This window comes from Hesperophylax consimilis, chromosome 14 (genome assembly GCF_061612785.1).
Source record: "Hesperophylax consimilis isolate HC1 chromosome 14, BYU_Hcon_1.0, whole genome shotgun sequence".
Taxonomy (NCBI): Eukaryota; Metazoa; Arthropoda; class Insecta; order Trichoptera; family Limnephilidae; genus Hesperophylax; species Hesperophylax consimilis.
This window is the reverse complement of record NC_142849.1, coordinates 8,515,392-8,542,894: the sequence shown is the minus strand read 5'-3', so window position 1 is coordinate 8,542,894 and position 27,503 is coordinate 8,515,392. Positions and strand designations below refer to the sequence as shown.

The 27,503-nt window shown below is 34.2% G+C and overlaps 2 protein-coding genes across 2 annotated transcripts; one reads left to right on the top strand and one right to left on the bottom strand.

The window, feature by feature from the left end:
• Window positions 1–168: 168 nt before the first annotated feature.
• Window positions 169–13,220, top strand: Tim17b (Translocase of the inner mitochondrial membrane 17b). The gene is made up of 4 exons (XM_089639208.1): window positions 169–298; window positions 561–723; window positions 6,026–6,203; window positions 12,426–13,220. The coding sequence occupies exons 2-4, from the start codon at window positions 580–582 to the stop codon at window positions 12,593–12,595; spliced, it is 492 nt and encodes a 163-aa protein (XP_089495334.1). The 5' UTR covers window positions 169–298; window positions 561–579; the 3' UTR covers window positions 12,596–13,220.
• Window positions 13,221–23,610: 10,390 nt separating this feature from the next.
• On the bottom strand, window positions 23,611–27,279 carry Mzt1 (Mitotic spindle organizing protein 1). Its single transcript, XM_089639207.1, has 2 exons — window positions 27,129–27,279; window positions 23,611–26,958 (listed from the first exon to the last, which is right to left on the bottom strand). Exon 2 carries the CDS (start codon window positions 26,940–26,942, stop codon window positions 26,724–26,726), a length of 219 nt encoding a protein of 72 aa, XP_089495333.1. The 5' UTR covers window positions 26,943–26,958; window positions 27,129–27,279; the 3' UTR covers window positions 23,611–26,723.
• Between the last annotated feature and the right edge of the window lie 224 nt (window positions 27,280–27,503).

The following is a 27,503-nucleotide window of genomic DNA, read 5'->3' as shown; positions in this document are numbered from 1 at the left end:
GAAAAATTTTGGTTTTTCGATAATTTTTCCATCACACTGTTACTAATTTTTAGAGTAATTTCACTTGTATTCTGATTTATCAAACATATTTATAATTTTCTTTAGCTGCGCTGCGTTCAAATGGAGTTGTAATTTTTCAAGTAGGTAGGTAGCTAATTTTATTCGATAGTAATATTATTGTCTATGCCCTCTAGATGTCAAAGTCTTTTTAGATAAAAATCCAGTCTTCAAGTTTTGTGGGATGGTTTACGTAAAATATTAGCAGAAATTGAAATATTTATTTTCATTCTTTAGCCTGGTAAGAAGATTACTGAAAGAAATTAAATTTCTGTTACTTATTTCTTTCAAATATGTCTCTATTTGTGTAATGTTTCGCGTCAAAACGATTGTGTTTTAGATTGCTTTAAGGTTATGACGTACTTTGATTACGCTGTTTGTTTTATATCGAATTAGACCGTAAATGTGAAACTAAAAATCAATATCGAATCGTATTTTATTCCTTTAAATATAAATTGCGTATGACATTGCGTTTTTTTCTGTATTTTTAAGTTTTATTGCAGCATCTTATAACCTTACATCATGGATGAATATTCACGTGAACCATGCCCATGGAGGATCATGGACGACTGCGGAGGTGCTTTCCTTATGGGCGCCATCGGTGGAGGCATCTTCCATTCAATCAAAGGGTTCAGGAATGCTCCAGCGGGGTTTAACAAGCGAATGGTTAGTTATCTTTCTACCAACCGTTCTATGCGTTTGACAGCAATTAGACTGAAATTAGTAAAATTCAATCGTGTGCAATTTACTTTTTAAAAAGATGGTTTACTTCGTAAATAGATTTGTGCCATGCTCTGATGATAAAAGTCCCTAAATCAACCCAGCGTCGCTATATTTTATTTAAATCATTTTAGACATGACATGAATCGTTTCTGCTTTGTGATGTTGATTATTACATCATTTTAATGTACCAGTTTTCCTAATCAACATTCTCATCCAAAATTTACCTGAATTTCATTTTTATTTTCCCAAATTACCGATCATTTGATATTTCGTTGTGTAATGTTAATTCCTAAAAATAAATTAATTGAACAATACTTTACAAAGAACAAAGAAGGAGTCATGGAGAGTTTATCAATTGTTATATTTTTATTTATGCGTCAAAACTGTTTTGCTGAAATTGTCAATTTAGTTATTTTATTTGTTGAAATGTTCAAGTTAACTTCTGTCCGCATGAATGAATTCAAAGCAAAATTAATTGCCCATTATTATTTATTGCCGAACAACTTTCTTTGCCATCAATAGTCTTCTCGGGCAAGGTGTCGCCTGTCAATACTGTTGTGAAATAAAACTATATCTTGCAGTAACTCCACCAAACTTGTATATATCTATTTGAATATGAAATATGACACTTTTGGTATAGTAGTTTCACCATTGTAAAATTCTTTACTAATACTATTAAGGAAACCATTTCTTGAACCCACGTGTAAGTGTGTGAGTATTTGTTTGAGGCACATCATTAGCTGGACGATGACAGTCGGTAGCGTTTAGGCAGTGTACATGTTCAAATCTTTTGCCACATTTTGATCGAAACTGTATGAAGTCTGCAAAGTTATAATTTTTCGTCAATAGTTATTATGGCAAAACTGGAACATGGCATTCCTTTGCAACGACAAATCAAAGTTATTACTAATGTGATGGAACATTTCTAAGGACGGGTTGTTTCGGAGAATTTGAACAATTCATAAAATTTCATCGTTCATTTTCGGGTTTTGTGAAAGTCCTATTCAAGTTCTGTTATTATATCATTATAGGCCAGTTGCTTGACAAAACTGAAATAAAAACAGAACTTGAAAAAATCTTTCACAGAGCTTGAAAATGGACGTTGAAATTTGATGAATTGTTCAAATTCTCCGAAACAACCCGTCCTAAAACTTATACCTAATTCAAATTTTTATTCAAATTTCAGTTCGAACGAATGTGATGAGAAAATATTATGTTTTAACTCATACAACTTCGTGATACGGAAAAGTATTCTGATCGCTTAACCATGAGGGCAGCCATTTTGCTTTACCACAGCCTTTCTGCATCTGGACGGCTATGGCTTTACGCATTGTTCTATATTGGTACTCTTAAATAAATTAATGTATTTTTGAGCGAGGTTAATATGAACCATCTTCTAATGGTGAAATTACTCTAGCAGTTAGGTCGCCACCTCTGTTCGCCAACAGAGACGCATAAATGTAATAGAGCGAGAAGGACGGGTGGATGGATCTTTTTTTTTTTTTTTTTTATTTTTTTTTTTTTTATTTAACGCCCAGAGGGCTTTTACATGGTTGGTAGTATAATTTTAATTTGACAAATACTTTCAAACATAAAAAATAAGAATAAAATTACATTTGATAAAAGCTATGCAACAAGTCATACAAACACAAGAAACAAAAACAGAAAATTACAGCTATTTGTTGGTTTACATGATGTGTTTAGGAGTATTGTTGAAATAAATGTTTTAAATGATCCACAAAACTTGCCAAGTTGGTATTTAATATGTCAACATCACCCAAGTAATGATTTCCCATGGTGTGAAGTCGTTGTATCGGAGAGTGGGCAATGTAGTTACGCTTATGTGTGCTGCTGTAGAATATTGTATTTTGTCGTGTTGTTACTGTGGGTGTATGTATGTTTATAAGTTGCAGGAGTTCACAACAGTCGAATTTAGAGTTAAGTATTTTGAATAAGAACGTTAAATCGTTTATTTTACGTCTATCTTCTAATGTATGTATTTTTAGAGTATTTAGTAAGAAATTGTATTTTGAGTCTTCGACAGGGATATTTAATTTAAAATTTATAAAACGTAGAAATTTTTTTTGTATTCGCTCAATGTTGTTAATGTGAATTTTATAAGATGGAGACCAAACTACTGAGTTATATTCAATTAGACTTCTTACTAGAGATACGTATAATAGTTTAATGGCTTGCAAAGAATTAAAGTTTTTAGTTGTTCTTAATACGAAGCCTAGTGTTTTCATACCTTTGTTCACAATTTGATGGATATGATTGGTGAAACTTAGTTTTTCATCCAAAATAATTCCAAGATCTCTCATTTCCGTGACTCTTTCTAAAGCTATGTTATTGATGGAATATTCGAATAAAACAGGATTTTTGTTTCTGAAGAAAGTCAAGGTTTTGCACTTTACTACATTTAAAAATAAATTATTTTGAACGCACCAATCTCTAAACTTACTAATATTTGACTGTAGTATATGACAATGATTTATATCAGTTATTTTCTTGTATAGTTTGACGTCATCTGCAAAGAGCAATACCTCGACATCGTTGAAGCAATTGGTTATATCATTGATGAAAATGAGGAACAAAACCGGGCCAAGGTGACTACCTTGCGGTAGGCCACTGGTAGCCCGGAAAGCTTTCGACATCCAAGATTTTATTTTAACGAACAGTTTACGATTTGACAAATAGCTACTAAACCATTTTAGCATGTTATCCCTTATTCCTAGAGCAAATAGTTTTTGGATTAGTAGTTTATGGGATACTTTGTCGAATGCCTTCGAAAAGTCTGTATATATACAGTCGACTTGTTTATTTTCTGCAAATGATTGTATAATGAAGTTTTGAAATACCGTTAAGTTAGTTGCGGTGGATCTTCCTTTGATAAAACCGTGCTGTTTTTGATTAATTAATTTTATTAATTTGGGATAGATTTCATCAAGGACCAATGATTCAAAAAGCTTTGGCAGTACTGACTGTATACAAATGGGGCGATAATTAGCTATGTCAGTATCGTCTCCTTTTTTGTAGATCGGTGTAATGAAGCTAGATTTCCAGCGGTCTGGAAAATGTCCAAGGGACAAGAGACGGTTAAATAGTAATGTAAGTGGTTTAGATAATGTATTAGAGCATGTTTTGAGGAATATTGGTGGAATGTTGTCTGGGCCAGCGGATTTGTCAGTGTCTAAGGAAAGTAATTTTTGTTCGCAACACTTTTGTGTGATTTGGCAGTTTGTTAAGTTTGTAGTCATATTAAATTTGTATTCGGGTATTTTATCATCTGGAGTGTCTTCATCATATACATTTTTGAAGAAGTCCGAAAAAAGGTTTACAATATCCTGTGTATTGTTTGCACTGATTTCATTCATATGCATTATTGGCGGGTAGTCTGTGTTTTCATTGTTCATTTTTTTAAGAAATTTCCAAAGGTTTTTGGATTTAAAGACAGTGTCCTCGACAGAGGTTATGTACATTTTGTAACATTGTTTGGAAAGATCTTTACATTTTTTCCTAGTTTCGCTAAAGATTATATAATCATTTATGGATTTACTTTGTTTGAATTTTTTGTGTTGACTCTTTTTTTGCTGAAGAGAGGCTGTAAGCTCTGATGAAAACCAAACCGGGTACGTATAGCTTCTTGGTGTGTAAAAAGGTACATAGAATTCAATAGTATTAGAAAAATATAAATAAAGTTTATCTAACGATTCATCAACGCTTTCATCGGATAAAAAAGACCAGTCTGTATTTGAGAAATGGGAGTTAATTGAGTCGAAGTCGGCTCGTTTAAAGTTTAGGACGCTTTGTGAAGGTTTCCTTTCATTATCACATATCATATTTAATTTAATGTATAGGGGAGGATGATGATTATCTATAGGTAGAAGTGGATCATTTGAGAGTTCAACAGACATTTTAGGATAGTTTGATAAAGCCAAGTCTAATAAGCGATTGTTACTGTTATATATAAAATTATGTTGATGAAAGTTTAGAAAGTTTACCATGTCCAAAATTTCACGTGCACGATCGTTTTCACTTTCGTTTATGATGAGACCACAGTTATTGCTTTCCATATTAAGTTTGGTAAGTTATAATCCCCAAGAATAACAATTTTCGAGTCAGGATATTTTGATGAAATTGTTTCGATGTCTTGACAGTGGTTTCTATATGACTGAGGGTCAGAAAGTGGTGGTAGATAGGCCGTTCCAAATATAATTTTCTCGAGAGGAGTCGTTATTTGCACAAAAATATGTTCGATGTTATTGTGTTTCGTGGTTAATTTTCTTGCTGACAACTTCTGTTTTATTGCAATTAAAATATCTGTAATATAAGGATCTGTAATATTGTTGTAATATCGGAAGTCGAGCAAACTCATCGTGAAGACACAGCAATACGTCGACAAGAATAGGCAATACACGATAATCTTGCCCAATCTTTTTTTGTTGTTTGTTTTTGGGGTGTTATGCCGTGTTGCGCTAACTCCTTCTTTAGCCGACGTTTCGGACAGCGTTGCAGTGTCCATCATCAGGGCAGATCCGGTAGATCCGAAGATGTGTAAATTTTGGTTGTCGAGTTTGTGCTTATTTATTTGTGGCCTGGGCCCGTCCAAGTGCGAAATGCCAACGGAAGTGGCGACATCTAATGCTTTTGGCCGTGAGAATCTAAAAACTTACTTGCCCAATCTTGACCAACAATACGGAAATATCTTGCTGGCAAGAAATTGTTGCAAAAAAAATAAGCAGTACAACTTTATTTAACACTAGCTGTACCCCGCCACGTTTTGCTGTGGCGCAGTCTGTCTGTGCAGAAAGAGAAACGATAGCGCATATTGCTTTTACATCCAACAGATGGCACTTTTTATACAGATTTTTTTTTTTAAAGCATTTTTGTCCAACAGATGGCGCTGTTTTTACCTGTCACAGGTGACATCTATATAATATAGGTATATAAAAAAACATGCATATTTGAATGCAATGTAGTGTCAAAATATGAAAGCAATGTGTGAAGAGCTTTCGGAATTTTAAGATTTTGAACAAATAAATTTTTTTATTTATATAGATAGATTGCATCACCTAGCTGGATTCAGCCATAAATGTAATATCCTGTGTTGCTATCTAGAATCCATATTCAGTGTTGCCGTTATTTATATATAACATCTTACATTGCACCACCTAGCTGGCGAAAAGTCATAATTTTGATATTGAGTGTTGCCATATTTCACAAAAAAAAAAATGTGTTTTTCCAGGCTGGCAGTTTAATGGCAATAAAGCACCGGTCCCCCATCATAGCAGGCAACTTTGCGGTGTGGGGCGGCATGTTCTCCACCATCGACTGTACCCTCGTCCACATCAGGAAGAAGGAGGACCCCTGGAACTCCATCATGAGCGGCGCCCTCACCGGGGGAATATTGGCCGCGAGAAACGGTATTACATTCTAATAATTATGCATTAAGATTGCTTCCAAACTTTTTCTGTTGAATGGTTATATTATATAGACATTGGATTGTGTAATTGTGTATATTTCTTCTACATTTGAGCCTTTTCTGGTTGTTAATGCATATTGCAACCTTTTTTGTGATTAATGCCCATTTAACCTGAAGACTATTATTTACTTTGTGTTCCTTTGCGATCTGTCAAAACGTGAAAATTTTTGTGATATTTTCGAGTTTTGTTAAAAGCTTCATAACTCACGTTTTGGAAAACGTAGCCTCATTCTAAAAGATGTTTTGGAAAGATTATGAAATTCACTATCGTATTGTATTGTTATACATAAATATTTGCGTTTCTAAATATACATTTTCTGAAAACGTCAAAAATATGTAAAAATCGCTGACCATTATTTCAAAGCTGTGAAAAATGTACTTTTTTCTGAGTATCATAAAGAAATAACACTTTATATATTGAAGAAATATAATTAAAAACTATTTATCACCTCAAAATATTAACCGTCCAAACTAAAATATTTTTAATAAATTATTTAGAAACGCAATAAATTATGAACGAACAAGATGACAGATCCAATCGACTTAGATAATGCACCTCTACATTCCATAGATATTCTTGAATACAGACGCGTAGCGTTATTCATTATCGATACTCTGTTTTTTAAATCATGGCAATCCGTATACTAGTGATGGAAATAAATCGATTTTTGTAAAATCTCGCACGTTTACGTGAAAAGACGTTCTAATGTCTTGACCGCTATTATCATATTTACGTCTTTTGACGTTCTAATGTTCTGAGTGGTTAAGGTGAAACAAAAGCGACAATTCTCATACAATCTGTTTGCATACTCTTTGAATGATTAATGCCCATTTAAGGTGAAACAAAAGCGACAATTCTCATACAATCTGTTTGCATACTCTTTGAAAAAAACTGATATTATTTTATTTATTTTGGTACTAAAAAATAACACTAAAAATGAGATTGGCGCAATTACTTAATTCATAGTTATGTCACTTATAATAATCAAGTAATTGCATTAGCAAAAGTATTTATTTTTCATCCCATTTTTGTGGGTGTTAGTGACTGGTAGCTGAAACACGCACCCCGCAATATAGGTAGATACTCCTGGCTCATGTACATTTGAATGAGACACACTCTTGTTTAAGCGGTTTCGATATGGGTTTATTGAGCACACTTTATTCTGATAAAATATTCGTTTTGTTTTTTTTATAAATAGTAAAATGTATATAGTAATAATAATTTTGTACAACACAGTTTCGTGTTATTCTTAAACAATGACGCATATGCTTAGGATGGTATGAAATTTTTCACAAATATTTGATAGGTACTTATATAATTATCTAATTTATTTATTTACTAAGTACCTATCCAACCATTACGCTGCACGCTGTTTCCCGGGTGCTCCTGCTAAGTAAAAACGAAGGAACCACTTAGGGTGACCTATAGCACAGTTGTTTGTTATCCAATAAATGGTTCCAGGGTGGCGATACCAAAAACACTATACCCCAATTGTGGTTGCAGTAGTCTCACTGGCTCCAGACGGCTGGGAGATGTTGGGACTCTCTAACTAACTTACCGTCACGCAGTTTCCCCTCAGGACAGATCACTATTCGACTTTGTTGCGGCACTCGCATCTTGTTTTATCCACATTCATATATCGTCTCATACGTCCGACTCTTGACGTGAACCGAATCAAATATTTGATTCACTTGATCGTGCCACGTTTTCCTCGGTCTTCTCCGATTTCTTCTACCCTTCTCATTAATTCTGAATACCTTCGGATTCACTGGATCGTACTATATCTTCGGTCTACACTACACTACAAGCAAAACTGAGGTTTGTAGGTATGCTTGCACCTACATTGATTGGTTTTCGGCTGCGTAAAGCCCGTTTAACACAATATCACATTTTTTTTCTAATTTATTAATAAATCAACCACGTCTGGTTCAGGCTTCAAGCGCTTGTCACTTATGATTACTAAAGGTACTTGTGATTAGTGATGTATAAATTCCCGGGAATTCCTGGGAATATTCCCCTGGACGGGGAATATTGTGAATTTTGATTTTAACAACATAATACCTCAAAAATAATAATATTTAATAAAAATTATGAATATTTATTTATTTTTTTATTTATTACTTGTAAATTATTTAACATTATAAATGATAACAATTTGCAGACTTATATACACGGTGTCCGGAAACTCGTAGTACAAGCGGGAAACTGGAGAATCTACACCACATGGGGAACCCAAATAAACATAAAGTTTTTTGATTTGAGCATTTTCACAAAAAAAAAAAAAAAACCAAAAAAATATATTTTTCGGCTACTTTAGGGTTAAAGTTTTTTCTGGTGTTAAGGGTTGAACAACAGATGTTTTAACCCTGCAGAGCAGAAATATTTTATGATTACACCGGATTAAATGAAGGGTGATTTCAAAATAATGCTTCAAATCCGAGTTTCTTCATTTGTTTTACTTTCAAATAGTTTTAATTTGTTGGGTACTTTGATCTTCAGTAATAATTTATAAGAATTTGATTAAAAAAAAAAAAAAAAAATCAACTTATAACTCGATTTACTCGATAACGAAAGCTCAAATCAAAAAAAAATATACCACAAAATCGACTCCAAATGTGATGTAGATTCACCAGTTTCCCGCTTGTACTACGAGTTTCCGGACATCCTGTATATATTTTTTTCGTTTTTATTCTACTACTCCATAAGCTCCATATATACACACATATGGTACATGTAGAGCAGGATAGATCCATAAAAACTATTCCCATATATATAGGAATAGGATCCAAGAGAAAAATAACAAAAAAACACCGATCAAAATTATTTTAAAGTGAGTAGTATCTCTATATAATTGTATACTGTACAGTATTAGTAGCCTATATACACTTTATGCTAGTAAACGGTACATATAAAAAATCAATCGTAAAACTTTAAAAATGACACAACTTCACAGATCGTTACTGTTCATCTGATGATACCGATTGGACACTGACACTATCAACTTCGCTTCCACTTTCACCTTCATATTCTTCTTCTTCATCTGACCCGGACAAAGTTGTTGCCGACTCAGGATTATCTACATTTTCTTCTTCCTCAGCACAGTCAATTGGATGTTTGCGTTTGCGAGTACCAGATAGGTTTGAAACGTTATGATGCGAAGCAATCTGCTCATCCGTGGAAGAAAGGGTTTTCTTGGGAGCAACTTGAGAGCCTCTTTCAGAGGAAAGAAGTTTCCAATTGTGTGCCACAAATGTTATTTTCCCTGCTCTTTGAGTTGTTAGACGATTCCTCCGTGTTGTATGAATGCGACTAAACGTGCTAAAAGATCTCTCAGTGGCTGCTGAAGTAATGGGAGCAGTCAATATTCTTATGGCAACCTGTGACAAATCAGAACATCCGCACATCCCCTTCCACCAGGTCACTGGCGTGATTTTATCGACACACTTCCATAGGAATGCCTTGCTCCATGATTCTTCTTTAGCCCTATAATTGGCTAAATCAACAAGAACATTTGCACTATCAACAGCCTCCATATGACTTGCTACTTGGTCAATGAATTCAAGTGCTTCAAGTTGCTGTGCGTGGCTTAGCAGATGTCCTTGGGAACCTGGATCTAGTAGGGCAGCAGCCAGATGTATTGGAGCAATAGCAAATTCTTTGCGCTGCGCCGCCTTTTCCAGTATTTGCTTCTCTTCGACATGTGACAGTAGAGACGCTGGAAGAGTTTTACTTAGACTGCTCTCAATATCCTCAAAAGCATACAATGCTTTGTGTGTTAGTGGATCGTCTCCCTCTAGCTGTGTAATCCAGGAAACAATCGGTCGCAGAACATCGTCCAACAGGCTGTTCTTCATATCACGAGGTAAAGATGAGGCAGCTTCGTTTACTGCAAATGTTTGCAGGCTTACTTTAATGCTAACACTCAATAAAGCATCCAAGAGAAGTGTAGAAACCATTTTATTAAATATAAAATAAATTCCCCGTTTTCGGGAATTTATTTCAGGTCGGGGAATATTCCTGTTCCTGGGAATATTCCCCGGGGAATACATCACTACTTGTGATCACTTAAAATAACAATATAATTTGGACAACAGCGTTCTTCACTCAGCAAGTGATACTGGTGTATCAGTTACCATCATCACAAAGATTTTACGTGAAGGAAAGACAAAAACTATGAGAGGTGGTGCATTAGTTTGAATGAGAAACCACTGCCACAAAAGAAAAAATAATATACTACGATTTTTGGAAAAGAGCGATAGGTATGTCGAAAAATTCACAAATTCAATTAAAACGCTTAAAATTTCAAGTGGCGTTGAAGGATTTGAAAATAAACAGCGGCAGAGAATATTTAGGTATTATATAACTTAAAAATTTCATTGAAAAAATATATAACTTATCATGTAATACGGACTCTTAACGATCTTCACATAGCATAGCGCGTCATGCAGGCGGAATAAAAAGGGTCTAGTTAACGCAAGCAGAGCACCAAAGGCCTTAGTTACCCAGCAGCCCTTTTTATCAATCATTCAATCTCCCCCGGGCGTTGATTTAAATTACTGAATTAAACAATCCTCCAGTGTTCCGTTTCTTTTCAACTTACGCGTTATACCATTAGAACTTTGAGACGCACTTTTTTTCGCAAATATGGTTTGATTGGGAAATATTTTTTTGTATACCAACACACGCGTGTGAGTTTTGGCAAATGTAATTTTTACATGTTCTTTTTGCGATCAAATTGTGTGTTTTTATGCCATTCTCTAAGTCTGAGCATTATAGGCAGAAAAAACAATTTATACAGATTAATATATCTTATGTACAAACGCAAATCAAAAATTCATCTCAATATTCAAAAGCATAATGTGTCAAGAGAGTTTTATTCAACAATATTGAAAATAATTGAAGTTTCTAAATATATTTTGAGTAAGCCTTAAGCCAACCGCGGCACGCTGGGTGTCTACTTGTGGCTCGCGGAGCATATGCACACATTTTTTTCTTTTAGTGTACATAAAACCACCAAAAAAACGTCTTTTGCGTCCCATATACGCAATACTCGCCAGCCGCAAGACGCTGAGAAGAGGACATGGAAAAATGTGGGCTTGTGGGTTACCCCTCCTATCCCATGGGTCGAAAATTATTGTGGGGAATCATACATCGGAAATTTCTGTGTTCTTTAAGGAATTACCCTTCACAGAAATTCTCTAACACCCTCTCCCTCCCCATGGATTCGAAAAAAGTGTGGGGAATCCAGCACCGAGTGAGCAATACCCCATACAATAATTCCTTTCGGAATACCATTACTTGTACCAGTTATTCCAAATATCAAGACGAGCTAACGACTCACCTCTAGTACGGTCCGGTAGGAAATCTCATTTCTAAAATCAGGCCCACCTGCTGAAAAGGTTGGCCAACCATGCCTTAAGCCATAAAATTCTCCAAAATATGAGTTGTTTAAATCAGAAATGCTTCACAGTCTCCTGTTTTCTGAAGAACCGGTTCCAATTTTTATCAAAAGAGATTGTAATAGAAATGACTGTTAGAATTTTACTGACCACATTGTGAACATAATTCCATAATACAATTTTTTGCCAAAATAATAAAGTAATTTAAATGCCAAATTCTTTTTATTCAAATGAGATAAAAAGAATTTGGCATTCTCAAACTATAAAAATATTACCATTTGTTATTTCGGCTACTGGCATTATACCTAGCTCTCTCATTAAAAATTTAAGCGTATTAGATCTATCAAAAAATTTATACATAAAGATGCAAAAGTCCGTCATTTTGAATACATGTAGGATAACGGAATATTTTTTAAATATTTATGTTGAGGGATCAGTAGGCCCTGTTAGAAGTTCTACCGAGCCGAACCCTCTGATATGAAAATATCTGGAGTCTGTGAATTATTTTCCCATTTGATCTCTGGTGAGTTGACGTGTTGTTCTTGTATTGTTTTGTATTTATTTTGCTTATATAATGCACTTGCATAATGTTGATTGACTAGATGATCATTTGTGGAAAAGTGTGTGGAAGGGTTTAGTTTTTCCTATGGGGAAGATTTAACCCGGACATAAAATCGGAAGTTTAAAAGTGTCTATTTTTTTGTGATTTTTTATTTATTTTAGCCAACACTATTATGTACTAATATTGTATTTATCATTGCAGGTGTCCCCGCCATGGCAGGCAGTGCCATTGTAGGAGGAGTCCTCTTAGCCCTGATTGAAGGAATCGGTATCATGTTCTCAAGAATGACCGCTGAGCAATTCAAACCACAAGCACCTGTATTCGAAGATCCAACAGCACTCGGCTCACCAGGCCTCTCAAATCCTAATTAGCCTACTTTCTCATAATAATTGATGTTCATGGAAAAAAGGGAATGTGTTTGTTACGTTATGGGAATTTGAGGTGATCGAATTGAATTTAGCTTTGTATATTTTTTGCTGTACTTTTAATAAAATTGTGATATTCCCACACAAAATTTCTGAATGCGAATGGAAAGAGAGTCAGTACATAAAGTTGCTCATTGGTCACGTGGACAAGGAATATAATTTGTTGGAATCATATTGTAGCAATTGATTGAAGGGCGACTAAACTCGGTTTGAGCCTAATTTGCTTCATCCTTGTCCTCCTTTCGCTCACAGATTGATAATTTTACACAGGTTCTTGTTGCCCTTCTGAATCTGTTAATAAGGTAATAATCAATGTATGTTCCAAATCCGTTTATTGAAGATATTGCAAGGATTTATAATAAAATTGAAAGTGTTGCATAAGAATGATGTTAATTTCTTTAATATATAGGAAACAACTATTGTAAATTTTTCTGATTCACAATATCGACAATTCTGAAAAACTAACATAAGAGTTAGTTATAGGTACATTATATTTTCTAGATTATGAAAGCGCATAGTTTATTCAGCTTTAATGTTGTTTTTAGGAATAAAATTATTGTTTACGAAATTATGTTCATATTATTATTTTCTGTATAACATTTTGCTGCACGGACCTTTTTTTTTTACTTACTCTTGTAAAAATTCTCCTATCGTTTTAGAACTCATGTAAAAAAAACATTTTTAGCATTTCAATGCTGGCCGTTCCAACTCAATCTATTCCATCTCGTGGCATTACATTACACGTGTGTGTTTTAGTGAAACTTCATGGATCACAAATGCAATATCTGTGCATCCCCAGCCGTCAACGCATCATGTGTGCGACAGCTGCGAAGATCAGGTTATATATGGCTTGTTGTATCATTTGGTCCCTACAAATGACTCAATTTGGTTAGACGATCGGTGAAAAGATTGTAAAGTAAGCAATAATTAAGATGCAGAGGTGAGGCGTATTTATCGTACCCAGTAAAAGTACCGGGTATTTTCGTGCGATACATTGTACTTGTGACAAATCTCCGAAATACTCACAAGTATTTTATACCGGGACTAAATATTTTTAATAGGTACTTTTACCAAGTATTTTTGATGGGCGTTCCTGATGGGTATTTGTGACTGGTAAAATTTTTTCACTGAAGTTCTGTAACACCCCCCCCCCCATGGATTTCAAATATTTTGTGGGGAAGTACTCATTTGAATTTTTTTGTGGGGAATTCTGAAATACTCACAAGTATTCTATACCGGGACTAAATAGTTTTAATAGGTACTTTTACCAGGTATTTTTGATGGGTATTTGTGACTGGTAAAATTTTTTCACTGAAGTTCTGTAACACCCCCCTCATGGATTTTAAATATTTTGTGAGGAAGTACTCATTTGAATTTTTTTGTGGGGAATTATATTTTACAGAAAATCTCTAACAACCCCCCCCCCTCCCCCATGGATTTCGAATAATTAATGGGGGATAGATAATCAAGCTTACGTAGAAAAATTTTTGGGGAATATGTGGGCAGAATTTATGTGAGTGCAGTTTAGAAATTACTTATTCTAAATCAATCCTCAGGTCGGTATTAAATACTTTTGAGTATTTTGTCACCGGTATTTTTACCAGGTATTTCTTTGTACCTGTACCCATTGTACCCAGTAACGAAAAGCACTCATAGGACCCACCTCTAGTAATCAGTCGTTCATCTGCAAGAAGTGCATCTAATTACGGTACAGATTCCTTATCTCTGCTGGTGATTACAAATTAACCTTTTATAAAAATGCATAGATTTGACACAGCACTGAAACTTTTGCAGTCCATTCTTTAATATTTATGAATGTCGTCGCTGTTCAGTTTGACTATTTTTTTTTGTTCGAATTAGTTTTTTTTCTTGAATTGATGGCTAATGATGCCGTTAGCACCTTTCTCACGGTAGTTGGATTAAAATGTGAGGCATGGTCAACATGACCAAATGTCCCATTTTGAACTGGAGAGTCCTGTTTTGGGAGACCCAGTCCTGTTGTCCTGCAAAAAAACATTGGGATGCAGAAATGTCTTGTCTTCAGAAGGTGACACTCTCGACGTCAAATTGAGTTCAAAGAGTTATCTCAACTGATATTGTGTTAGAAATAGAAAAACATGTTAGAAGAGTGATCTATATCTATTTGAAAGAAAACTGATGCCGCCATTTGCCAACTAGAAAGGTTTAAAACCTTTTGACTCCCAGACTCTAGGCAAACTATGAAATTTTCATGTCCGGTGAGTGCAACCTTTGGGTTAGCTAATGCGGCCTTAAATGAGTAGCGTGTAACGTACTACATATTGAACTTCTGGGGGTGAGTCCGTTATGTCATTACATGCGACTCTTTTAACCTACGTTAGGTAACGCAAAAGTTACAGAATTACCCCCTTGTTCAAGACTTTCGTTGTTTGTAAATGTTGGATCAAATTCACTCAAAGTTAGACAAAATAGACCTTTGGGCTAACGACCCACTTCCACTGTTTTATCTATGCAGTGTGTATTGTGGTTTCAATGTCAAAAGACGGTCCTGGTGACTTTGGGGAGAGGGGTTTCAAAACCAAATTCAGAGTTTTCAGACCTGTAAATTTTAAATATTCTGTGGTTAACATCTATATTTGAATATAAAGCTTGGTGTTTTCTCTTTCTAACACCGTTCAGTTAATATTTGTAAGATGGTAACGGAGACAACGATTTCTATTCTGAGACCATATGAGCCGTACCGAAAAGCGAACAAATTGACTCTAAAGGGTAATAACAGTTTGTTCCCAAAACTGAACAAATTAAGAAGCATGAAACACAAAAACAACATGGTCGAATTGATGGACGGTCATCCAGTATCTTTGGGTACTTGCGGAGCGAGAGGGAACTACTGGCGGCTGTGCACAAGTACATTCAAACATGTCCTATTTAAAATGATTTTTCTGCTTCCATAATATTTTCAATCCATTGTAACTGTGGAATCGTTACAATTCTTTCGTGAAGGTTTGAAAGCAAAGGCTAACTTCACATTGGTGACTTAGCAGTGCGACTCGGTAGCGTACATCGTTTTGCAAGTGAATCGCGTAGCTAAGTCCCTAATGTGTATAACCCTGCGATTTTCATACAAAACGATGTGTGCGGCTGAATCACGCTGCTAAGTTGCCAATGTGGATTTATGAAAGAATAATATTTTTATTTATTTAAAGGTATTTATGTAGTCACATTACGATAGTTCACAGAAAACAAGTGTTAAAATTAAATTAATATTTATTTCCGTTGTATGCCTGTCTTGCGTAACTCTGGTTCAATGAACTCAAATTTGCTTAGATTCTGGTGTCATTTTCATTTTAAAATTGGAACTCACTATGTAAAGGATTCAGACAAGCAATATAGTAGGTACCTACCCATAAAATAATATTTTAACGGAAAAGTATTTTAATTGTTTTTCAAAATTGCCATTATAATTAATATCCCGTCCTGTACACTACTGTAAAAATTGCCACAAGGTTCATTTTAGTTAAGAAAAACCAGGGATTTCCCGCTCTAAGGTATAATTAAATTTTAATAGTATAATGTAAAAAATTATAAAATTCAACTGTTGATTTGCCAAAGATTAATAAATAATCGGTTTTCAACAATTCATTTTTTTTTGTGAATTTGACACAAAATTTTACGCAATCAAATTAGCTTGTAATATTTAATCAATGAAGACAATATTAGTGACTTACGGAAAAATCAGAAAAAGGTATTAATTATTTTTTTTTTTTTGGTACACTAATGTTTAAGACAAGATTTTTTATGCATAGCACAAAGGGTAACAATTATTTTATAAGCAATAATTATTAGCCTGAAACACTCATCCACATTGAAAAATCTCCTGATAAAAGATACATGACGCCAACATGGGTTCAAGTTCAAGTCCCATTGGCGTCATGTATCTTTTATCAGGAAATTTTTCAATGTGGATGAGTGTTTCAGGCTAATAATTATTGCTTATAAAATATAGGTATTAATATTTAGTTAATTTTAAAAGGGGAATTTTTAGTGAAAAATCACCTCAATGGCGCTGTACAAATATATTTATTAAATAATTAATACTAAAACTACTGAATTGAACCCAATAAATATTACAATTTGAGGTTTTACTCATACGTCAATACAAAAATAAATAATATTCATCTTAGACTTGTATAAAAATCAATAGATGTCACACATTAAAATAAAAATGTATATATTTATCCAAGACAACTATGTAGGTTGCATTTAGTTTGGGAATAATCTTGCAATCATGCACAAAGTTAGCTTCCAATAAAAATACGCATTAAGAACATTAAATTACGAATATTGGTAATTCTTAGTCAAATTCGAATTAGCTCAGAGGTAGAGCAAAGACCCGGCAAGGTTGAGGTACAGGGTTCAATTTCTAGGTGTTAACGAATCATTTTCTGTCCCAAATTTTCATTTGAGAGTCGCTAATATTGTCATCAATGATTAACTTTTATATATTATTTAAATTCACAAAAAAAATCTTGCTCACAAATATGCAAAAGGTTTTATGCAACATGAAGCTCTGATGTCATCATTTTTTATCATATTTGAAATCTTTACCTGCAGAATCCGGAAATATGAAACAAAACATAGTTTTGATTTGATTGTTTATCAGACGCAATCTTATTTGTTCTTGGACAGAATAAAGTGGGGCAGAAAGATAGCGATGCAAACTAGCTTAGGAAAGACTCAAATTCGTAGGAGGAAAATAGTGACATGTGACCCAGAAGATGAATGTATGTATTTACAGTCTACAAGACTAGTATTTTGGTTTGAGATGAAAGACTAACTAGAATCATTGTAAGACAACGTACAGAGTGTGAGATGAAAGACTAGTGTTTAGGAGCAGAGCGAAACATGAAAGCTAATGTGAACGATGAAATCAACAGTCTGAATAACAATGCTTGAGCGAGCTAATTTGTCGCTCGTTACTTCAAAGTGGATGAACACAGTGGGAGACAGCATGAATGTTTGGAAATCTATAGTTCTGAATCAACTGAAATTACACACGGAGTCCGGAAACCAAGTGTACAAGTGGGAAACTGATGAATCTATATCACACTGAGAACCCAAAAAACTATTTATTTTTCGGAGCATTTATTTATTTTTTGTTTTATTTTGGCAATTAAAGAATTAAAATAACTTTAAAAACCTTATTTGTGCTTTAATGCTTTTTTTTTGGTCAGTAAAAATTGGTTTCCCCAGTGAAAAAATTCCAACTTAGACTTGATTTACTCGAAAACTTAAAATTTTGCTCAGATAAAAAATTACACCACAAAATCGACTCCGTGATGTAGATTTACCAGTTTCCCACTTGTACCACAAGTTTCTGAACACCGTGTATAATTCCACACCAGTTGAATGAGTGAGAAATCAATAATGAACGAAAACGTAAAATGACGTTATAATGAAAGACAAGACATGAGGTTATTTTCAAAAGCCACACCCATCAATCAATAGCAAAAAATGGACAGTCGCATTACAATAGTGCAAAATATGTAAAAGAATATGCCAATCCCAAAACTTCAATGGGAATTATCTCGACACAATATTCAACAGATTTTATAGAAGGTTAATTTTGTTCAAATTAAAAGCCTACTTATTACTGGACATTTTATAATAAAAAAAGTTTGGTAGTTAAAAACTAATAGTTTTGGGATGATTAGCATGTTTCATGTGTCCAAAAGATGAAAGAACCTGTTAAAAATGTTACAAATATGTAACTTTATAGATACATTTGAACATCAACTTTTTAATACATCTGATGTTGGCTTACTTCCAGCCTAGCTCACCAAAGTGGCTGTGATATGATACAACATAACATTTCACAACCGCCTTAGCGAATAGGACAAAAGTTAGACCTTTGATTGAATCAGAGGTTTCAGATGACATTCTGTAAGTTGGGGATACCTATCCAGGGTTCCATCGGGGGTACAATGCGACTGTGATCATCAAAACTGGCTGTGATAGCACTAGGTAAGCTAAGACAGACCAGTTTTGACGACATAGTCTTCATCAAAATGTATGAAAGCTGTCATCTTTCCAGTGATGAAGTCAATCTTCATTCCTTTACTGTGATGAAGCCAATCTTCTTTCCAGTGATGAAGTCAATCTTCTTTCCAGTGATGAAGTCAATCTTCTTTCCAGTGATGAAGTCAATCTTCATTCCTTTACTGTGATGAAGCCAATCTTCTTTCCATTGGTGAAGTTTAAATTCTTCCCATCGAAATTCCTCTCTGTGACCTGACGGATCAGTTCTTGATGTCCTGTAAAAGAAATTTTCAAATGTGGAATGAAAGTGCTTTAATTTAGAGGTTAGAAAAGTTTTATTCTTTTAATTTGAGATTTTTTTTATAAAATATAAGGACGGGTTGTTTCGGAGAATTTGAACAATTCATCAAATTTCAACGTTCGTTTTCAGGTTCTGTGAAAGATTTTTTCAAGTTCTGTTTTTATTTCAGTTCTTTCAAGCAACTAGCCTATAATGATATAATAACAGAATTTGAATAGGACTTTCACAGAACCCGTAAATGAATGTTGAAATTTGATGAATTGTTCAAATTCTCCGAAACAACCCGTCCTAAGAGTCCTGAAACTGTTAGCAATGAATGCTGGTGACGTCTTGTGAATAATTGCGCCTCGAAAGAAAATAATGCTACGCATTATTATGATAAAAGTTCATTGAGATACAACAAAGTAACTAACTTTTTGTTATCACACAAAAAATTTCAATAAAAAAAACTTGCATCAAATACAATTTTTATGTCCAAGTGATATCTTATCTCGGGGGCAAAGCACAATATTCATTCACTAATTTTAATAACAATAATTATTTATTATTATTGATAAGCAGCGTCGATTGTAAATAAAAACAAATTAATGATTTGCAAAAATTGCGTCAGTAGCACATGACGTGAACGCTCAGAACCATTGATGAATTCGTTAGTTATTGAATGAAACATTCTTCTACTTTATGCGAATGAGGCCGCACAAGTAGTATTAGAAGCCGAATTTAACACTAATTAAGCGGTAATGCCATGCGTACGAGTAAAATACACCCTAACGGTGAAGTTTGGAGAGAATAATAACACAGAAGTATGGAATACAGAGGGGAATGTACCCATTTATCCACGAGTGGCTGGATTGTAGACGCTTCCTACTTGTTTTACTTATACAATGATTCACACCCAAATACGGAATGTACGCGATGCGCCCGCATTAGATTATTGGATAAATTTATCAACGAAAACCACCCCCTTTTACCATTGATTGGGAAGAACCGCACCGTAATAGCTTTTTCCGAATTTAATCCGATTAACACAGTAGTGACGCTGGCTTTGAATATTGTCTGTCGTCATTTTGATGCGTATTAAAATTTTCTTCCAGGAAACATTTAACGGTTACGGCACGCGTGTCTCGTGTCGCGCTCGCACAGCGTACCGCGCATCCTCCTCTCTCTTCTCTCCAATGGCGGAGGTACAACCGTCTCCCTCATGTTAGCGGTAAAATCATCGGAGTAAACACAACTGGCTGGCTGGAGTGAATAATAACTTTACTCACCTCGTGAATTGAGTAAACTACGCCATATTTCCACCAGAAAACTACGAGACGAATTCCTAGAGTTGAATGGACGTAATAACAACACATACGCACCTTCAAACTTTAGTGGGTGCGATCAAACCTAATATGGGAATATTAGGTACTCCCGACATCCTGGCCACCTCCCTTTGAAGATGTAGCATCCTTCCCGAGTCAAACACTATTCGTTTCACTATTACAACGAAAAAGATTACGAGTTACGAGATTGCGCAAAATAAAACAATTTTAACTCCGGGCTGGCGGCGAGTGGTATTGGAAATCCTAAAAATAACGGCTATGCGCGAGAATACCATAACAAGCATTGTAAAAAGTACACACCGGTGTGGATACTGCAAATATATGGCGGCATTGAATAATGGTCGGTTGTTTGAGCGAGTAAAATCAATAAAATAACTTTAAATACCTTGAAACACGCAGACCGCACAACACCCAACAGAACACCACGGAAATGGCGCACGCCGAAGATGAGTCGTTTTGGGCGATGGGCGCGTTGGGGTGGTCAATGAAAAAAACATCGTTACTTTTCAAACAAATGCTTAGGTACCTACCGTAAATCTTACTGTTGAACTTTTTGTGGATATGCTTCATATAATAATAATAAATTAATTTATTTTTAAAAATACGGCATTACATGTGCCATTAACATAGATATAAAGTTAAAAAGTTGTTAGTATAAAATGTATAAAAATACAAAAGGTAAGAGAAAAAAATATAAAATGCCGTAGTAATGAAATATAATAAATTATTTTCCATTGATGCCAATCTGTACACACCCATAAATAACCGTTATCATCAAATTATACAAATTATCAAATTACAGGTGACTTAAGTAGCGTTATTACGTCAATCTACTCTGTCTTACACAATAATAATCAAATATTGTGATAAACTGCTACTGTTTGCCTATTTGTACAATATAATTGCACAACTTTGGGGATTTATTTTAGTGAAATTTAATAAACAACAGACTCTAGTTAGGTGTATTTTTTTTACTTCGTTAATACATATTTTCTAGATCGCTTCTTAAAGTATAGCGATTTTTTATTGTGCCAGTATCTAAATGTCTTTAATATCTAATATCTAAAAAGCTGAAAAATCATTTGAATAATACTAATATTACCGATTTTACATGTGAATAGACACATTTAATGTTATTGAGTGTTTAGCCAAGCCATAATATCCCACATTTACTTACTCAGTATTACGTAACGACTTCCAATCGAATAATTCATTTCCAGCGAAAAGTGTTGCTCAATAAGTATATTATTATTTAGGGGCGGGGAATTAGAGAATTTCAGAGAAGTAAAAAATCCCCGCAATATTTTCAAATCGATATGGGGGGGGGGGGGTCGGCTAGGGAATTTCGAAAAGAATAATTCCCCACTATCGTATCTATAACCTCAAAAATGATACCGAAAATAAATTCGTCAACATTTCCGAATTTCGATATATTTTTGTGCTTTTTTTCCCTTTACCCTACAAATATTTTTCTCCCCTAGATCAAGGGAAATTTTCCTAGACATCACATCACTTATGTCCTGAATGAGACGGTTAGGTAAGTAGATTAGCAATATTTATATCAGTTTAATTATTTTTTTGCCTTTTGTCCCTCTCTTTTCTAAAAAATATTCCACTTTTATCTAGGAGGAAATGAAATACACTTACACATTTTTATCTTACATAGCAATAATAGCATATTTTAGAATCTTATAATAATACTTTGGATAATCAGAAATGCAAACAAAGTACTTTTACTTATTTTGTTTCCTCAATTCAAAAGTATTTTTGGCTATAAATAAATTATTATACAAATTTCTTAATCTAAGATTATTCATTCTACTAGCTGATGTTTGGAGTAAAGTTTTGAGGTTGTGAATTCTAGTGTACCTGAAACCTCGATGCATTGGTGGAATAATATTATTGTAAAGAATTGAAAACTTTACCTTTTTATGTATTTGATTCATTTGATCGTGCCATGTCTTTCTCGGGCGTCCCCGACTTCTTCGAAAATTCACTTCCATATCATACATTTTCATCACAACCCTTTCTTCATTCATCACACAAGCCTCATTTTGTCATACATAACTATTTGTTTCACTTGATGGTGCCATGTCTTCCTCAGGCATCCCCGACTTCTACCATTCTCTTTCACATCGAACATTCTCCTTACACCCCCTTCTTTGTTTATCATTTTACCACAAATAATTATTTGATATACGTCTTCCTCGGGCGTCCCTGATTTGTTCTACCATTCATTATTATTACTAAAAAACTAGATTCTACACATTAATTCGACTCCCTATCTCATTCCAGTGCAGACATAATGTGTTAAGTCTCCCTCAGGCGTCCCCGACATCTTCTATTATTCAAATCATTCTGTAAACACTCCTGGCACTAATAAAAACAATCTTTGAAATTTTCATCTAAATCGGTCAAGTAATTTTTGAGTCCAAACACACACTACATTACTTTTTATTTATATACATTATGTAATCATCAATTTGTACTATTTTGCCCAAAAAGGACATGATTAGTTTAGATTATGAATACACACTAAATTATATATATATAAAATACTAGTGGATCCCCCGCAATGCTTCGCTATTGTTAATGTCTTTCTCGGGCGCCTCTGAATTCTTCCATTATTCACTACAGTATACCACAATGTAACTGTTAAAAAAACCGCATTATAAAAACTTTAATTCGACTCCATATCTTATTAAGATATTGCATTTTGTATTCCTCGGGTGTGCCCAAAGATATTAGAAGAACGAGATGTGCTATGCGCAGTTCGTACTGAGTGGAATTGTTTTGCCGAGTGTCGCCGGTTTTGTTCACCAATACTACTGCACACCTTCGCTTACGCTAAGGCATCGCTAAGGTATCCGCACTAATACATAGAACAGATTTCTGTGCGTACACGTCCCAATACCGTTCAAAGTACCCTAATTAGTTAGTACTCCGGCTACGGTCCGGTGGCCAACATACCATATCTCGTTCTTCTAATATCTTTGGGTGTGCCCAACTTCTTCTACATTTAAACATATATAAGCACTCCTGGCATTAATAACAATAGACTTTAAAATTTTCAGCGATACAGGATGACTACTTTTCAAGGTTCGCAAGCACAAAAATGCGCAGGCTGAATTTTTATATACTAACCCTTTGTACTCCAAACTATTTTTTTATATGGTACACCAGCTACTCCAGAGAGTGTAATGTAAAATATGAGAAAAATTATGATTTTTTTAGAAAATTAGAAAAAAATGTTTTTTGGTAAGGCAGTAAATAAAATGATTATGTTAAGAAATATACATTTATTAGCATATAAGATTGTTAATAAAAGAAAAATTTGCATATTCTAATCTTTATAATTTTTTAACGTGTGGCATTTTAGAAAGCAGTCGCCCAAATGCATACGTGGCTTGTTAAGACACGTGTCACAGTACTCACTGGTTTCCCGTTTGCCACCTTTTCGAGCAAACCTCACAGTCCCGCTTGGAACCTTTTCTTAAAATATGGAGTTTTCCATTGAGGTCTCTGATGGAGTGAGAATATTTATTGCTCAGTAAAAAATATTCAAATTAAATGAATGCGTAATTATTGTTATGTATGAAAATCAGAGCAAAAAGCGAAACCAATCGTAAGTGGGTACTGTATACTATTGAATAGAATTATGTGTATATAGGGCTGCCACCTCTCCGGGTTTGACCCGGAGCCTACGGGTTTGCATGGTGCATATCCGGGCTACGGGTTTAACATCAATATCTCTGGGTCAGACCGGGCGGTGGTAGCGATTCGACAGACGACCATCACGGTAACTGTCTGACTGAGTGAATGCATGATGAATTTTACGGTGCCAAAATAATGAGAAACATAAAGTTTTTGAGGCCTTCTGATCAGGATCAATTAAAAAAAGAAGCCAATGAAGTTTACGGGAAAACTCATGAATACATAAAGAATATTATGATTTCGAGGATTCTGTATTCAAAATCTTTTCCAAATTCGATCTAACAAGTGCAGTAATTTACGAAAATACAGTGGAAGCTGTCGAATCGCTTGGTTTGAAAAATGTCGACGAAGATTTATCTTCGATTTACTTTATGACGAGACCCGAAAATTAAAACAAGTATTTCCTCAGTTCGTACAATCTAGTGATTCAACATTGCCTGTTGATTTACGATGGGTTCAGTTATTGAAAGTCACCTCAACCTTTACCAAACTGCCAAAAATAATTGGAAAATTTTTTCAATCCCTATAAGCAATGCTTTTGTTGAACGCGTCTTTTCTTTAATGGGAAATTTGTGGACAGACGAGCGAAACTGCTTGTCAGTGGACATGGTGAAGGCAGAGTTAATTGTGAAGATTAATTACAATATGAATTTCCAAGAATTTTTGGAGTTTTTGAAGAAACCTGAGCAAGAAAAGATGCTTAAACAATCCCTTCAGAATGAAAAATAAAGTTTTAAGTGTCAAGCTGGTCCAAGTCAGTTTAGCACTAGCTAGGTCATTTTTTATATTTAAAAAAAAAAACATTACCAATGGTCATTTACCATAACATTTTGCCTTAATTAAATAATTCATACTAAAAAAGTTTTATTTTAATAAAAAAACTATATTTCTAAAATCTCCGGGTCTACTGTTTTTGAAAGGTGGCAGCCCTATGTATACCTGTAAAAGGACCATTTTATTTTTTAAACAATAGTATGTATACCCATTGTTTATGTCGCCACTGAGTTGTTAGAATGTTTCCTATGTTGCCGTGGCGGCGACAACGGAGTACAAAGAATTAAGATTAGAAATCAGTTAGAATGTAACTCAACAATCTGGAATGCATTTTATAATATAAGACGTTGTCCTGCCACAGACTGCCTTCTATGTAGGGAAGTTAAAATTTATGGTTGTAATTTTTTTTTTTGATCTCAACAGTGCCACTTATCGAGTCTAAAACTATCTATATTTCAATCTGGAACCAACCAAACACATTCACAAAATTTCATTGAAATCGGTTGGGTGGTTTCGGAGATTAGCGTGTACAAGCACAGTGACACAGGATTTTTATACAGAATAAAATATCGCAAGTGGAGACATTTTAAGTTATTTAAAGAAGACGTTTACGTTTCAAGGTGCAAACAAGTCATTACATTTCTATTAATTCCATACTCCTCTGCGGTTTTTCGTTATAAACTTCTTGAAGTGCAAATCCATGGCTAATTCAAATTTAATTCCAACCTACTGGTGCAGGCAGGCGGAACGCTACTTTACTAATATCTACATATTGTGGTTACCTACACAAAATACAAACAAATATTTTGTTTATTCATCAGTTCCACCTTTGATCATCTGCATAAATATATTCTGAATGAATCATAGTTTTGCAAAATTTACATAGATGCATGCATTCAACAAGAGCAGGTAGGTACCTACCAGAAACTTATTTTGGGGAAATTGGCAACATAAGGATCATCTACATTGTTTGAATTCCAAGCATTCGCAAATACCAACATGATAAGTATTTAAAAAATATATTTACAGCACAAGAACGCCATTTACAAAATTTGAAATAAACAATAAAAAATGTCGCTAGGGTAAGAATTTAATTTTTTAAATCAATAACATCATGCCAAAATTCCAACAATTTATAAAATATTATTACAATCATGCATCTATCGATAAATTCATGAAAATAGATTTATTTTAAAAAAAAACAATGCAATATATTAAATATTTGGTTTATTCTCACAATGTAGGTGTAGATCCATAACACAATAAAAAATATTGGTTTTAGGAAATTTTATTACATTGTGAATAAACTTATGCTTATTCACAAAGTTGATATGCCAAATAAATAAAGCACTGAACAGAATAATATTAGGGGGGCACATTTTATTTACTTTTCTTAAACGATAAAGATACCAGCACTAAGAATAACCTGACAATATTTGTAAACTCCTACTATCATTATAAGTGGAAAATATTGCCTGCGCCCACGACGTCTGGGTGCCAGCCCAACGCTTTCGTCAACTCAGCTACTAACTTATTATTATTGATGTAAAGAAAACACAAATCTGATAAAAATGTGTTAAAAGTATATTTATGTAAAGCATAACACAAATGGTTCCATTTTAACCTCTCCATCTCTCATAAACGGTGCATGTAACAGAAAGAACGGTTACGAAGGAACTTTAACTGGTAGAATCGTGTTTGAATAAATAATATCAATAGTTTTATGATCAGAGGTGAGAATCTAAATGTTGTTCGTATCAACATTAGACAAATGTCAAAGCTTGTGATATGCTCCAATGTACAAAACCAATCGCAGCAGATGAGGAAATGCTTGTTTGTGAATATGCATGATTTTAACGCATGCACAAAAGTGAATAAGCTGTGTATCTCAGTAACTACGAAAAAGTGCCAATAAGTTTGAGTGTTAAAAGGTCAGCAGTAGTCATTCAATTGGTTTATTTTTGTGTTGGTCTTCTGCCATTTGTCTTATTTCTTTGATAACAGTCGCTAAGGCTTCTGGATTGATACCCAATTCACAAAGCCGGATACATAAGCCCAGAGATTCAGAATCCAGGCCAGTGGAGAGTAACTTTGATATCTGTAATAGGTTGAAGAAGATATCTCTTGTCTGTGACACCTGCATGTCTCTTTCGGATGTCATCTTATTATTGTATTTTCTGTAATGAAAATCAACATTAGTTGTTTAAACTGTGGCAATACAACTTAAATAAACATTCCTCTATATTATTATGGTAATAAGATTTTATTCTCAATTTATTTAGAGTAACAAATAATAAAAATACAAAGTACTTGAAATATTTGATATCCTTTTAAATGTATTACTTACGTTTGAATAAATCGGAAACGCTTAGAAGGGAAGAAAACCAGATTAATAAAGGTTTAATACTATTTAAACATAATCCTAATGTATAATTTCTTGGTAAAACTAAACTTTGAAGACAAAAACTGTTGCCCGTTTTTTATAACACATTTGACAGCTATTGTGTTGCCTGGAAGATAAAACTTTTTTCGTTAGAACTTATTTTCCGTGGTTCTTACTTTTTGTTCGTTTTCCCCAATTATTTGTGTGTAATGTTTATTTTTATTTGTGGCAATACTAATACTTCCATCTTCCTACGCGCGTATTATGAATCATTATGATAGAAGATATCAGAAGATAGTAGTTACATGGTAGTTACATTTGGGATGCCTTAACCTCAAA

Coding starts and splice junctions, on each gene's coding strand:
- Tim17b (XM_089639208.1), top strand. CDS start 580: ATGGATGAATATTCACGTGAACCATGCCCATGGAGGATCATGGACGAC. Junction 724..6,025: donor CGGGGTTTAACAAGCGAATG/GTTAGTTATCTT, acceptor GTGTTTTTCCAG/GCTGGCAGTTTAATGGCAAT. Junction 6,204..12,425: donor AATATTGGCCGCGAGAAACG/GTATTACATTCT, acceptor TTATCATTGCAG/GTGTCCCCGCCATGGCAGGC.
- Mzt1 (XM_089639207.1), bottom strand. CDS start 26,942: ATGACATCCGAAAGAGACATGCAGGTGTCACAGACAAGAGATATCTTC.